Here is a 15,851-nt window from a genome sequence, read left to right on the forward strand (position 1 = left end):
TATTACACCTTTGTGATTGCATGGGAAGGTACTGTGGGGTGGGTGAGTGAGGAGATGTTGGGAACAGGGAGGAGTGAATCAGATTGTCCCAAAGGGAACAGTCCGTGTGAAAAGCTGATGAAGGAAGGAAAGGGAATGTGTGTCCGGTCATGGCATCTCATTAAAGGAGACAGAAATGAAGCTTACAATCCTTTGGACGAGAAGGCTGGTGGGGTAGTAAGCGAGGACCAGGGGATCCTATCACTATTGTGGGAGGGAAGGGAAGGGGTGAGAGCAGAAGTGTGGGAGATGTGTAGACCTGTCAACCAAAGTAGCAAGGAATCCTCAGTTAATGAAAAAGGTGGACATTTCTGAGGATCCCTGTGGAAAATGGCATCGTCAGAACAGATGCAATAGAGATGGAGAAATTGGGAGAACGGGATAGAGTTCTTAGAGGAAGCAGGGCGTGAGGATGTCTAGTCCAGATAACTTGGTGGCCAACCCAACCCCAGAAATGGAAACAGAGATGTCAAGGAAGGGAAGGGAGCAGTCGGAGATGGACTAGGTGAAGGTGAGAGCAGGATGGAAATTGGAAGTGAAATTGATAAATTTTTCCATTTAGGAATGAGAAAGGGAAGCGGTACCTGATGATGTCATTAGTGTACCAGGAAGAGCTGGGAGGAGGGACCAGAGTAGGACTGAAACAAACAATGTTCCACGTACCTCACAACACAGACAGGCATTACTGGGGTCCATGCAGGTACAAATGTCCACAGCTTTGACATGAAGAAAATGAGAGGAGTTAAAGAAGAGTCCCAAAGTGAGGATGAGCTCAGCCAGGCAGAGAAGAGTGGTGGTAGATGGGGATGATTCAGGCCTTCTTCCCAGGAAGAAGTGGACAGCCCTTAGACCATCTGAGGGGGTAGAGGGATTACACATCCATTGTGATGATACTAGGAGAAAGTGAAGGCTGCAGATGCCGGAGATCAGAGTCAAAAGGCGTGGTGCTGGAAAAGCACAGCCCGTCAAGCAGCATCTAAGGAGGAGAGTTGATATTTCGAGTTAATGCTCTTCACATTCCTGATGAAAGAACTTAGGCTTGAAACGTCGACTTTCCTGCTCCTTGGTTGCTGCCTGACCGGCTGTGCTTTTCCAGCACCACACTTTTTGACATTGTGATGATAAAGCTCCTTTAAGGTTGTGCTGTACTTGGATTTTTTTCAAAAGTGTTTTACGACACAGCTTCCGGTTTGTCTGGCTTGACCTACTTGAAGAAGCTTTTAAGTATTAAAAAAAAACTTGTACAATATAGGGGTGTGGCCAGTTCTCCCAGCTCAGTGTTTCTCTGGTTTGATTCAGTTCTGGATTTTAGCAGTCTGACCGTTCAGAGCAAGCAGTCAGTTTTGAGGCTGCTGGTCAAAGAAACAGCTACATGGAAGAAGGTGTTCCATGCTGAATCTCTCTGCTATCTCTCAGTGTGTGACACCGCTCCTGTAAGACCCTGTGTTTGATTTTACCTTTTGTGCCAAGGGGTGTTTATGGGCATTGTTGCAGGTATTAGGAACAGCATCATTAAGTTGGGATAGTCTGTTTAGTTTTTGGATAGGTCAAGTTATTTTATATTCTGTTCTCTTTTGTTCACGCTTTATTCAGTAATCTTGTAAATAAATTCTGTTTTGTTTAAAAGTAAGTGGTAGGGCCAGTTGCAGCCCTCCTGGAATATCCACATTACACCTGCTTAAAACAACTAGCAAAATTAGGGTCCAGGCTACTTTGTTGAAATGTTTTGAGGGGGCCTGGCCTGGTCCATAACACCATGCTGAAGAGGAGGTGACTGCTGCCCGCAAACTGGAAATTTTGAAATTGACGGAAAGTGTCAGAAGAATCACAGATGTAACTGGAGAGGGTCTAGATAAGGGGAGAAGAAAAAAAAAGAGTCAAGGTAAAAGAAATAAACTGTGGGGCAGGAACAACGGGTGTGCCCAGGCAATCCTGCCTGTGGATTGTGGGAGAAGGTAGAAGCCGGCTGTATGGGCTTGGAGGAATATGAGCTGGGAGGCTGTCATGGGGAGATCCCAGATGAGATTAGGTTGGTGATAGTTGTGGAGATAGTGGTCTAATGCTCAATGGTGGGATTATGGTCCAGGGGAAGATAGGAGGAGAACGCCTATGTTCTGTCCGCAAAAATGAGCCTGAACTTCCAGTTGCCTGCAACTTTGACACACCACAAACGTTCCCAGGCAAACATTTCTGTTGCAGGCCTGCTGCAGTGTTCCAGAAAGTGTCAGTGTCAGCTTGGAGAACAAAATCTCATTTTATGCTAGAGGACCCTGCAGCTTTTAGGACTCAAGTGGAGAGAGTCATTCTATCCTCGCATAATTTTTACCTACCTCATAGCCAGTCCTGTTATGACCTGGGCTGCAGTCACCCACTCATTACTGTAATAATGTGCCGAGCAGTATGATAGGTTGCATTCAGTACAGCTCATCCCTTTTCTCTTAGCTCTTATTATCACTTCATCAGCTTTTCTTCTGCCCTGGCCTGCTATCCATAATCTGCTTGTTCACCTACCTTTCATATCTCTCTTTTTCTGAGCTCCATCTCCATCTACCACCTTTTCCAAGCTGCTAACAGTTTTAAGAGTCACTGGAAGCAAAATGTTAACTCTGCTTTTCTCCCCCACAGATGTTGCCTGACCTGCTGAGTTGTTCCAGCAATTTCTGATTTTGTTTCAGATCTCCAGCAATTGCTGTTGTTTGTTTTACTAAACTTAAGTGTCAGCTAAGATAGGTGGCATATGATCCATGAGGTTAGATTGCTGTTTTTAGCTTTGTGTTTTTTTAAAATATTGACTTAAAAATTGAACTTTTATAAGTCTGATGGTGAGTGAGCTATACCAAGATTCTTGTGACAGGACATCAGCACAATACATCATAAAAGTTCTAGAGGGAAAATGCTCACTCAGTAGTTAACTGAAAATGTAACCTTGTATTGTCAACTCACCAAAAGTAAAAGTTATAGAAGTTAAAGACTGTATCATAATGCATGCTTCACAGGACAATTTGTTGCAGGAAAGTTTTGAATATTTCCACAGTCATGAGTTGCAAGCACAATAACCAATTACTGCAGACTCTATGCAAGAAATGCTACAGCATTGCGTGGAAATATATTTTAAAAAATCATTTTTATATAGTGAGCATTTAGGATCTGGAACACATTGTATGAGAGTGTGGTGAAGGCAGATTCAATTGAGGTAACCAAGAGAAAAATGGTCCAACATATAATGAGTCATGTATAGAAGGAGGCAATTTTGTCTGCTGTGTCTGAGCTGGCCCTCGAAAGAAGAAATTCACCAAGTGCTACTACCTTGTATTTTCCCCATAGCCCTGGAAATCTTTCCTCAATTTGGGCTTCACTGAAATATGAAATCAAGTATCTGGATTTAGATGCCAAACTGCTTACCATTACACCATGGAACACATGGCTGTAAAGGAAGGACATTCAGGGATACAGGAAGGCAACAGGAGATTGACACAAGGTGACTTGCTTCGGAAGATTAGTACAGACAGAACAGGCCAAATGGCTTTCTTTTGTGGTGTAACCATTCTATGATTTTATATACAATATTATTTCATTATGCAAACACAGTACAGTTAATATATTCTAAACGTAACTAGACAAACCCCTCAAAGTTTCTTTGATGTTTTTAAACCATGGCCTGTTCCGGTTCATCAAGTTACTCTCTTCCAATTTGATCCAGTATTCCTTTCACATCATACATTACATCAGGTCATGGTATAATTTTCATTTACTACGCAGCTCCTGATGAATAAACCAAGACTTCACGAGCTGCAAATTTCCCTCAGTCCAAATGTTGTACACTAGAAGTTAAATGCTTTCAGACGCAGTCCAGATGCACACTTTCTCATTAGTTTTCTTTCAATCAACTACACACCATAAAACTTCCCTTCATACACATTTGAATACAATGAAATAATTTGTTCACAACACCTACTTGCCTTGCTACTTTTAACTCCCCTCTATTTAGCTTCCTATTAAAAGAATTAAATACAAATATACTAACCGTAGGTTGGTATTTCTCACAGTTTTCACACCAGGCCTGGGTGTTCTGTTCAAGACAAATACTTCTCTTCAGCACTTCAGCAAACTCATACTGTCGAATACTTTTGTCTAAAGTCAAAAACGCATTTTATGGATATATTCAGTAAAAGATTGAGGTCAATCGATTTGTAATTTTTCAAACAGCTCTGAATTAACAGTACAGACAAAGCAGATATTTCTCCTCTCACAATATCAACTCCTGCTCATTGTAAATTTTGCTTTTTTTGTTTACAACAGATAATTTTCTGTTTCCATCTTGTTCAAAATCTTATTTCTGATATTTGAATTTTTAGGAAGTGGGAAAACATAGGAATAACTTCTGTTTCAAACGGAGTGATTCGATTGGTGCTTTTTAAACTGATCATTGGTAGGTTCTTCCAACTAGTCCTTCAATATTGGTTATCTACACGTGTTATGATCCCAAGCTGATGTTATTACCAGACAAGTCAGACCCCAGACAAGAACCTGGCTTGATAAATCATATTTTGATTTGTTTTAGCATTAACAAAAAGAGGTCTCTCACTGAAACATAAACACGCAATGCTGCAAATCATGTTTCAACAAAAAAAATTGATTAACAAAAGATAAAATAGAATAAACCAAACCATCTACTTATAATACAAAATCAATGCTGTTTTAAACACATAATAAAAGTATAATTGCAAAACATTCCTTTTATAATTTGAAAAGAAAAAAAAAAAAAACAGCTTTTGTATAGTACCCAAAATTTACCTCTGGTTCAGTACCCAAAGTACCACTAGTACAATACTCACACCAGAATCCCTGTATCTAGCACCTTGGTGGAAAGTACTATATGCCTGAGCTTATAGGATTTTATCACAACCTTTCTGGTCTGGGACTAGCACTTACTCATCACTGTAATGTAACTAGCTCACTATATATTCTTCTCTCTTCAGGAGCACTAATCTACACAGTCTAGTCCAAGGATTTGACAGGACTGCTCAAAATTCAAAAGTGAAACCAAAAGTCTCTCTCTAAGCTATGGGCACCACATTACTCCTTTTTTTAAGAAAAAGTTCCAGCTGTTTCTAAAAAACTGCACGGTCATTTTATCTAGCTCGTTGTATCACAAAACATTGTAAAGTAAACAAAACAAAATCCATTAGTGGTGCATATAAACCCATTCACTCTAAAAGGAGACAGTGAGGACTGCAGATGCTGGAGGTCAGAGTTGAAGAGTGTGGTGCTGGAAAAGCACAGCCGGTCAGGCAGCATCCGAGGAGCAGGAGAAGTTGGCATTTTGAAATGAAGAGCTTATGCTCGAAACATAGACTCTCCTGCTCCTCAGATGCTGCCTGATCAGCTGCGCTTTTCCAGCACCACACTCTTCGACCTCATTCACACCTAAGGCAGACCTCAAAAACTGTTTAAAAGAAATCACCATAACTACAGATGTACAAGTTAATTACTAACTCAAAACCAAACTCAAACTTATGCTCTCGCCCTTCATAATTTCTCCAACAGTTTTCTAGCTACTATCCTTGCCTCTGATTTAGATGTTCTGCAGTTCTTTGATTCTAATTTAATGCAAGTTTAATCAAAAAATAAAAACAACAAGTATTATAAAAAGCCAGTGACTAATAGGAAATTTCCACCATATTATTAGGAACTCTCCCATAACGTGGACATGAGAAGACAATCTTCAGGTGGAGAGATAATTGGATCAGGAAGCACAGGTGTAATTTAGCTCTCATCCTAAAATAATCCATTATTATTTCTATATAATACTTTGATTTCTCATTCTATGTAGTTTAATGGCAAAGCATGTGGCAATTTGGAAATGCGACAGTCTGTTGGTACTTTGGATTTTCTCCATAGTACAAGCTGAAAAGCTTGGAGACTCTGAACTGAGGCACTAAAATGTGGTCACGGGTAGGAAGGTGTAATCGCTGTATGTTAAGCTTTTATGCAGAGCTTTCATTATAAATATAGGCACATGCATTTATAAATATGACAAGATGACAGGCGTGCAAACAAGACTTTTCAAAATATTACAGATAGTAAGTAATTTTGAGACAGCCACACTTCAGGGTTTACCAGATTATCTGTAAAATTTGTATCACCCTTGAACAAAGTACAAAGAATAATACAAGTACTTTACTGTTAATACATTTTGACTTTAAAGAGACCCTGGAAATCTTACAAGTAGTTACTAACCTATTGAGAAAATTGACTTCGTAGGGGCTATGTGGGCCAAATGACCATTGAATTGTACTATTCTATGATTTGAACTCAGAATGAACTCAATGGGAATAAGCTTGTAAGTGTATGTCCTGTTACAGTAATCAAACTTTGTGGCTGTAAAGCAGAGTGCAACATGCTATACAACACTTACAATACATATTCTAACTCACAACAAGAAATGCCTCAAGAAATCAAATTTATCAATATGAAGCTTTGAGAACGTCTATCATACTCCAGACATCATGCTTCAATGTGTCAAAAGTATAAGGATATCCTGAACTGCAAGGGAAAGGTAAGGCAATTTCTGAGACCCATTATTCTCTATGCATTACTCACCAGCATTTTTCATATCAGGATACTGCAAAGTGAAAAGCAGACTCGAAGAAACCCGAACAGTTTCTTTTCCACAGCGACAAGTGCTACAATTCTCAACTTCACAACCAAACAGCTTCCCAATCACAGATTCACCAGAAGATCCAAATGTACTGAAATTAAAAAGTGATAAGATTTTAGAGTATTGCGTTTTAAATAAAATGGTACATACAGTCACTTCTTCAATAACATGATTGCTGTGTTCTTGTTCAACCCCACGTTATAGAAAAATCACACTTTAGAAATGGCAATATCATGTTACAGCCAACACACGTTTTAAAAGTTCGCGCTTTAGAAACAGCGTCCCCAATTTGTCAATCACATTACAGCGAATTCGCATTGACAAAATGTGCATTATAGCAGAACGACCTGTATTGTACTTCGTACAAATAGTGTCATTAACCTTTAGTAGCACATTATTGCATATTTCCTGTTCTGTACAAGAATTTATAAATCTGTACAAGTTCTAGTTTAAGCCACATTACCTCCCCATGACATTTCGATAGGCCTGTGGGCCCTCCTGCTCCTGTGTCTCCTGGTGTAGTTGTGTCAATATAAATCGATTCCAGCTCTGTATGAGACGGCCCAAATTCACCTTCCCAGTTGCTTCATCAGAATCAGCCAAGATCAATCCCAAAGCCGATGCTTCTGGAATAGTTCGGAAAGCACGAAGGAAATTGCTGGCCTAACAGAGTAAAGGAAAAAGAAAAAACAGGATGTTGCTTTTCTCCTAATTTTCATCCATCCAGAGCTTAAAAGTAGAACGTGTTAGGTTCAGAAGAAATAGGTGACTCTATAGATATACTCAAGCTGAATTCCATGTGGTTCTCTTTCCTTCAAGGTAAGCCATGGCAGTAGCATAAGGGAAAATAGGCTTAAAGTGCTGGAATTCTACTAAAGGGCTCAATTACCTAATCTGAGATGTCTACACCTAAAATATGTATTTTTCGATTCTCTTTAAGATGAAGACAGATTCTCTGCATGTTTCCAGTACGTTTAAATCAGGGTAAGTTGACATAAGTTTTAAAAAATATTAGATGCCATAATCGAAGGTTTCTGGATTAATGGATGAACCATGATGGAATGAAAATGTTTCTTGATGTTGTAGAGCTGGGTCTATCGCCACCTGTTGGTATCTGCAAGCAGAGCATTTGCCTTTTTAAGATGGTTGGATTTTTGTGAAGTAACAGTCATGCATCCCTTGTCTGCAGGATTCCAGGTTACTCAGACCCCTTGGCATCATGGTAGCCCACAAACCTACCAACACACTTAAACAGTGACTAATTAACCAAAAGGATCCATTAGATACTACCAGCAAAACTAATGTCATTTACAAGATACCATGCAGGAACTGTAAAAAAAAACACACATCGGAGTAACTAGCAGGAAACTTGCCACCAGGATACATGAACACCAACTAGCCGCCAAAAGACACTACCCACTATCACTAGTTTCTATACATACAGACAAAGCAGGGCACCACTTTGACTAGGACAACATACACATCCTAGGACAGGTGAAACAAAGAACACACAAGAATTCTTAGAGGCATTGCATTCTAACCGGAACTCCATCAATAAACACATCGATTTAGACCCTATATACCTTTCCTTGAAAAGAAGAAAAACTGGAAATGATATCACCCACCTTAAGAAACCAAAACCTATAAATAGAGAGGTGGGACATACCACCAAGGCTTCATCGGAGAGTCTCACTGATGTTATTTGGTATGGTGATGAAACATTTGAAAACAAACCTTCCAGCTCAGTGAGCTAACTTACATACTTATCATCAACCTGACCTACAAATATTCTCAAAAATCGTTAACTTATAAGCATTTTCATGATTGCTTTCCTTATTTGTTTAAATATATTACAAAATGTTTTCTGGTTTTGGTCAGCCATTCATCAAGAATGTACAAAAAATATCCCCATACAGAAGTGTCTCCAAAGCAAACTACTCAAAGACACACAACAGTTTCCTTCCCTAATACGTGCACGCTCTCCCCTTATTGGGACATAATACTCCACTTCCGAAATTCACAGATTGGTAAGAGTGAAAAGATTAGAGCGTGTCAAGTCTGCACTAAGTTACTGTTGGGAGTTTAACCATACAAGACTGCACTGCAGTACATGCTTCCAGCTTGTGCTACATTAGGACTCTTGTTAAGACTGTTTTTTGAAAAAAGGGTGTGCTAATCTTGTTTGTGGAGATTTTGCTGCATTGCAGACCACCTCTCCTGGGAAAACACTGCAGCTGACCATCCCTTGGTTCAACATTTTTGGAGGACCACATACACCAAAGTCACAATATCTGACAGATCCAAAGAAAGTATAGAGGCAATGCAGGTGCAGAAACTCACCCAAACACGAAACAACATAAATTGCCAGTTTTGCCAACATCCATGGATAGCACACATTAGAACCTTCAGTCAACGGAGGACCCAAAGATGATGAAGAAGTCATTGCAGTGCTGAGGCTTCAATACTTTTACAATTATTTACGTGACTTGGATGAAGGGGCCAAATGTACAGTTGCTGATGCCACAAAGATAGGCATGAAACTAAGTTGTGAAGAGGATATAAAAAGGCTACCAACAGTGAGTGGATAAAGTGGCAAATGGAATATAATGTGGAAAATGTAAAGCTGTCCATTTCGCAGGAAAAAAACTTTTTAAAAAACATATGACCTAAACTGTGACAGATTGCAGAGCTCGGAGATGCAGACAATCCAAGTGCATGAATCACAATGGTTTATATGAAGGTACATTAAGTAATTCGGAAAGCTAGCAGAATGTTAGTGTTTACTGCAAGGAAATTGAATATGAAAGTACGGAGTTTATGTTTCAATTATACACAGTATACTGATGAGAGCACATCTGGAATACTGTAAATAGTATGCAAATCTCCTTATTTAAGAAAGAATGTAAATATGGTGGAAGGAGTTCAGATAATGTTTGCTCGACTAATGTCTGAAATTGGCAAGCTGTCTTATGAGGAAATGTTGGACAGCCTAGGCTCATAATCCTCTGGTGTTAGGAAGAATAAGAAACAACTTGATTGAAAGATACAAGATTTTGAGGGTTCTCGAGGGTGGATGTGGTGATATCTCTCCTTATGGCAGAACTTAGAACGAGGGGTCACGGTTTAAAAATAAGGAGTTGCCCACTTAAGATGAGATTTTTTTTTTCTTTTAGATGACGGAGTCTTTGGAACGCTCTTCTTCAAAAAGTGGCACAACTGGAGTCTTTGAGTATTTTTAGGCAGAGATAAATAGATGTTTGATACACAATGAGTTGAAACGTTAGTCGGTGGGAATGTGAGTTCAGCCACGATCTTACCAAATGGCAGAGCAGGCAAGGGGCTACATGGCTCTAATTCGCACATTCATATATAAAGTCTGGACATAAACAATGAGAATTCAACTGCTATATAGGACCATTAGATTCCTGGGATTTCCTGGCTATATTGTGACAAAAAGAAGAATTCCAGCCATATAAATCCATTTTCTATTAAGAAGCCAGGTAGCTGGTTAATCATGAACAGCACCCAAGGATACTGCAGGCCCTTCAGACTCACATATCAGATTATCAAATTCACTGAAGTTCTGATCTTCCATTGCTGTATCACCTTGGAGGCAACTCCCAAAATTAAACAACATACAAAAAAAAATCAATGGACTAAGAAAAAAAATTACAGAACAATGCACAATAACTCCACTGTAAAACTGCAGATGGTGCTGTTGAGTTTAATAGCAAATTCAGCGCCATCACTGTTTGCAAAGTGGTTTTTAGAATTAACAATTATGCAACTGTAATGTGAAATATAATAACTGCAAATAACATAGTATAGAATATGGGAAGAAATCTTAACCAGAAGAGGAGTCGCACGCTCAAGTCACAATTGTTGAAAATTTGTGAATACCTTGTGAAATACGAAAGAAAATTCTAGAAACATACAAGATTTCATTCATCAGAATGTTTTCAGCTGAGTTTGGAACACAGCTTGCAGTAAAAATGAGAGCAACAATGCCAAAATATGGTCATGTTGTATTGCACAATGCGACAAGACAAAATAGATAACTATCCTGCTACTTCCAATCACAAAATAAATGTTTTACTGAGCTGAGAAGTTTGACGTTTCACCATAGGTACAGGTATAGAAGGAAATCTAGAGAAAATAATTTTTCTACTGGTCTGTGTTTGTTCGAAAGAAGCTCGATGGTAATGGCCTACAATTGGTTGAGCCATTCTCTGACCTGTAGGTGGCTGCAGATATGACAGGAAAGAAAATAAGAGACTAACATTGTTCTAAAATGAAATTTGATTGCAATGATCATATAGAAACAGTGGCAGTCTGTTTTTAAAAATTGAAAACATTAAGCAAACCATATAGCATCTGAAAGGTTAACATTTATTGAGTGAGACCCTTCAACAAATTGCAAAATATTAGGTTACCATTATCTTCTGGCCATTGATTAGTGCTATTTTCCATTTTAACTGCAGAACGTGGCTGTGGTTGGGTATTTCACTTTTAAAGCCAATAAGACATTTACTAAATTCACAAACATGCAGTGTCAAAAAAAATACTTCACTGAGTCAGAACAGAAATATCACGCATGAGTGTACATTTCCAGAATTACTCTCACTACTTGTCTGCGGGTTGTGTCACTAGATGTCACAAACAAAAGTCGTTCCAAAACTTATTCTCCCATGTTAATTAAATCATGTATTTCAGAACTATAATGCCAGTGCAACATTAAACTATGTCTAACCAATATATTTGTGACAGGACTTCATCATTAAATTTTCAAACATTTTAATCATAACTAAATATATTTTAAATAGTTTAACATGGTGGTCAGGCACAGAAATATAGTCACACAAGACTGCGGAGATTTTTGAAACAAAAGAACAGGCAAACCAAATAAATAAAATCTAAACCAAATATAGAACACAGTTTTAAACATCTTAAAACATGCAGCAAAAAAAGTTTCAACCGGTTTCTTGATACCACTCATTACAGAGATTAAAACCTGAAGAAATTATCCCTCTATACCAAATTAAAGTTTTACTTAACCAATTCTCCCCAGTTTCAGATCTGTGAACTTCTTCTTACGTGAATACTCACAAAACTGAGCTTAAACTTACTCCACATTTAACAACCTTCAGATTTTCTAAGCAAAGCAAACTAGATTGAACGTTTCAGAGACTAACTTTTCTATTGATTTGGTGCTCTCCCTGAACTGTCCTATGTTTCTTTCTAGGAAAGCAAGTACATTTGTTTCAGACCCCAGTCAGATTTCCTCCGAACTCAATAGCTAAAGTCTTTTCCCCAGGGTAGGGGAGTCCAAAACTAGTTTTAAACACAGGTTTAAAGTGAGAAGGATTTAAAAAAGAGACATAGGATGGTGCATGTATGGAAATGAGTTGTCAGAGGAAGTGGTGGAGGCTGGTACAATTAAAACATTTCAAAGGCATCTGGATAGGTACATGAATAGGAAGGATTGAGGAATATGGGTCAAATGCTAGAAAATGGGGCTAGATATCTTGTCGGCATGGATGAGTTGGACCAACGGGTCTGTTTCCATACGATACAGCTCTATGATTCTATGCTGCAAAAATTTTCAATCTCTGGATTGTTCTAAACTCAAATCAATTCTGTATTATTCTGAATTAGAAACAAGCTAATTGCCTTCAATGGTTACTCTACCTGTCATAATCCATCACAGTATAAACATCTTACTTCATTAACATTCCAGAGGTTTGCAATCACCTGCTTTCTGGCAATATACTCGATGAGGTCACTGTTTCAGAAGGAAGTTGACCTTGTTTATTTTTGTTTTTAAATTTCACATAAGTAACCACAATAATAACCAACCTATATGCCACTATTGTGAAATCCATACTCTAAAAATGATTAGATTTCCAACCTCATTCCCAAAAACAGTTCTGAAGAACCACACTGCGCTCGAAACTAACTGTTTCTCTCTCCATAGATGCTGCCATACCCGTTGTTTGTTTCTAAAAATCTACATATGCTTATATCTTTCACCACAGAAGGAAGAGATTTAAGCGAAGAGAAAAACGTGTGGATCAGACTTAGTTTTTGTGTTCTGACTCTTCTGAAAACAAACAAAAAGCACTTGCCTGTTGTTTCTAGAGACACTGACAATTTCAAAGTGCTTATAGTAGTTTCTGTTTAAGATTTTCAACATTTGTAGTTTTTTGCTGATTATTTAAAATATGCAAAAAGTGGACAGCAACTCTGGTTAACAAGGTACATTTGGAACAACCAAAAACATAGGTGGCATGAACAAAGACCTAACCCAAGTGGACACAAGTAACATTCCCTCCAAGGTATACAACCTCAAAGTGCCTACACAGGCCTCTTTAACTCACCATCCCTGACAGATTTTTTAAAAATTCAAGGGTTGGACACTTAACAAATTGCCAACCTACCCAAAAAAATATTTGAGGGAACATTGGAGACGCAAAAAATCCATCTTACAAGATCTAGACTGGCTCAGTAATCATTTACCTGGCATGGGTCACCTCTCGAAAGATCGAGCATGTGAAATAGGAATCCAAGTTCACAGCCCAAGCAAAATTCCTTCTGACATAGATGATTCTGAACATGGCAGCGGATGGGCTCCAGCAGATACAGCACCTATAACAAATGAAGAGTGATAGACAAAATGAAAATGCACATATTTGAGGTAAATCATGAAAATATCACAGAGATCTATCTTAAAATTGTAAATCACGCAGCATGACAGATGCTGTTTCCAAGAAATGGAAGAATTTCCATATCAGGTATTCAGAGTTTCATTAGGTACTCCCAAATTAGATACAGAGAAAAGTGCCCCTACCTTGTCCAAACAGTATGCCCTATCCCCACAAGTGTGGCAGAATTTTTCTTCTTTTTAGACCTTTAGAAATCAGACTGACAAACTAATCTAATGTTTTTTTTTAAATGGGACATTTTGATTTTGTTGGTCTGGACGGGACACAAGGCCAGAAGAAATTGGACTGAGATGGCCAAAATCATTTCACTTAGATCTCTCACAAGTTGGCCAAGAAGTTAAATAGTAAGCCACATGGTATCATCTACTCCTAGAATTGATCAATAATTTGGTCTCTGGCTTGCCTGTCTACTATACAACCATCTACCAGGATGTATCTTGGTGTGGTTCTGGTTAATTAACCTGATTTCCCACTTTCTTCCTGCATGTGCGGCAACATCTAGACTTTGTTTACTCCCTAATCACTTTCAGCTCCCCATCGAGAATTGGGAAATAGTAGTGAAGTAGGAAATCATGGGCACAAAACCAGATCTGTCCTTTTTAACTTGGTACACTTGTTCCATAGAACCAGGCCATCAATTCACAGTAAACAAATGGCGTTTGAAATAATTTTTAAAGATGCATTCAGTATCTAATGTAATAAAGACATGATAGAGTGTAGTTTCCTTTGCTAATTCCAATCTCAAGCTGTTTAGTAATTTAATCAGCAATTTTCCTCCATGTCCATGGAGGAAATATTTGGGTTCCACTGAAAACATTTCTTCCTTCTTGCAAATTATGCAGCTACGAGAAAGTCGGTGTTGGAACAAATCCATATTTTACTAATATATACACACAGTATGGTGAAAGCACAACTGCACTAGACATAACATTCATTTAGAGTCAAAAAGTATGGTGCTAGAAAAGCACAGCAGGTCAGGCAGCATCCAAGGAGGAGGGTCGAATGCCCGAAACGTCGACTCTCCTGCTCCTCAAATGCTGCCTGACCTGCTGTGCTTTGCCAGCGCCACACATTTTGACTGATCTGCAGTCCTCACTTTCTCCATAACATTCATTTACACCAGCGAAGAATGAAGCACTGTCCAAAGAAACAAAACTTCAAGACAAGTAACTTAAATTAACTTAAAAAAAAAACTAAAGCTAGAAGTAACGACAGTTTGAATTCAAATATTCCCCATTCTGCACATTAAGCAAGACAAGTTATCACTTGCATGGTCACACATGTACATAACATTCTTAAAATCATATTTCTTGAATTAGACAAAAAGAGTATCAACATATGGTACAACAGGATGATAGGATGCAAGATCAGTTCCTTACTTGCTAAAATCAAGGGTTTGGTTTATAGCTCAGTTGATTGAATGGCTGGATCGTGATGTAGAGTGACACCACCAGCATGATTTTAATTCCTGCACCAGCGGAGGTTACCATGAAGGATTCTCCTTCTCAACCTCTCCCCTCACCTGATGTGTGGTGGTCCTCAGGTTAAATCACCATTAGTGATCTGTCTCTAATAAGACAGCAGCCCTACTGTCTGGTAAGACTATGACAATTTTTACAGTTTTACCTTGATTTATATTTGCTAACTTTGTAGATTTCAATTAACTTAAAACCAGAAGGTGATAAAAGAAAAGTGTGGAGAATGATAAGGTAATGAGAGATTGGAAGAGTGTCCCTGACCTGAATCATACAGTTGCAGTAAGCATTGGGAATGTGTGGCTCCAAACCTGCAAACAGCGTCTTGTTGTAGTGTTTGAAATCAAAGTCTTCTAAACCAAGTTTTGAGTATTTTATAGTAACCTAAACAGAAACATGTACAATTAATCAAACTGCTGAACGATTTAGGCAGAGATCAAATATTTCACATAATTCATCATTAAACTGATACTTAAAACAAAAAAAAACAAGCAATTGCACATTTTTGGTGTAAAAGATGTAGACCCAAAGGCTTGGTACAAATTCCAAGGTTAACAAAAGGTCTAAAGTTCTAGTTTAACTTGAGGATACAGCCAACACCTCCAGAAATAATCGCTCCCTTACAAAACTCAAAATTCAGGGCAATCTCCCTCAATGACCCATATCCTCTTCTGTGAGCTTCCATTCAAGAAGATTTTAAGACTGTACAATCTTCTTGCTCCAGGGCTGAAAGCATACAAAACAATATAATCAAATAAGAGCTGAAAATGTGTTGCTGGAAAAGCGCAGCAGGTCAGGCAGCATCCAAGGAGCAGGAGAATCGACGCTTCGGGCATGAGCCCTTCTTCAGGAATGAGGTAAGTGTGCCAAGCAGGCTAAGATAAAAGGTAGGGAGGAGGGACTTGGGGGAGGGGTGTTGGAAATGCGATAGGTGGAAGGAGGTTAAGGTGAGGG

The 15,851-nt window shown here is 38.7% G+C and overlaps 1 protein-coding gene across 5 annotated transcripts in view; it reads right to left on the minus strand.

Annotated features, from left to right (window-relative positions):
* The window catches only part of pan2 (poly(A) specific ribonuclease subunit PAN2), a 90,404-nt gene that overhangs the window by 37,555 nt on the left and 36,998 nt on the right, over nt 1-15,851 (minus strand). For all 5 annotated transcript variants that reach the window (XR_006309973.1, XM_043681740.1, XM_043681739.1 and 2 more), the window contains 5 exons: nt 15,162-15,281; nt 13,217-13,345; nt 7,164-7,363; nt 6,643-6,791; nt 4,064-4,170 (listed from right to left, as the gene is read on the minus strand). Coding sequence is in view for 4 of the 5 variants with exons in the window: in XM_043681740.1 (XP_043537675.1) it covers nt 4,064-4,170; nt 6,643-6,791; nt 7,164-7,363; nt 13,217-13,345; nt 15,162-15,281 (705 nt within the window). In the remaining variant the exon portion in view is untranslated. The remainder of the gene's footprint in view (nt 1-4,063; nt 4,171-6,642; nt 6,792-7,163; nt 7,364-13,216; nt 13,346-15,161; nt 15,282-15,851) is intronic.

Source organism: Chiloscyllium plagiosum, chromosome 43 (genome assembly GCF_004010195.1).
Source record: "Chiloscyllium plagiosum isolate BGI_BamShark_2017 chromosome 43, ASM401019v2, whole genome shotgun sequence".
Lineage (NCBI taxonomy): Eukaryota > Metazoa > Chordata > Chondrichthyes > Orectolobiformes > Hemiscylliidae > Chiloscyllium > Chiloscyllium plagiosum.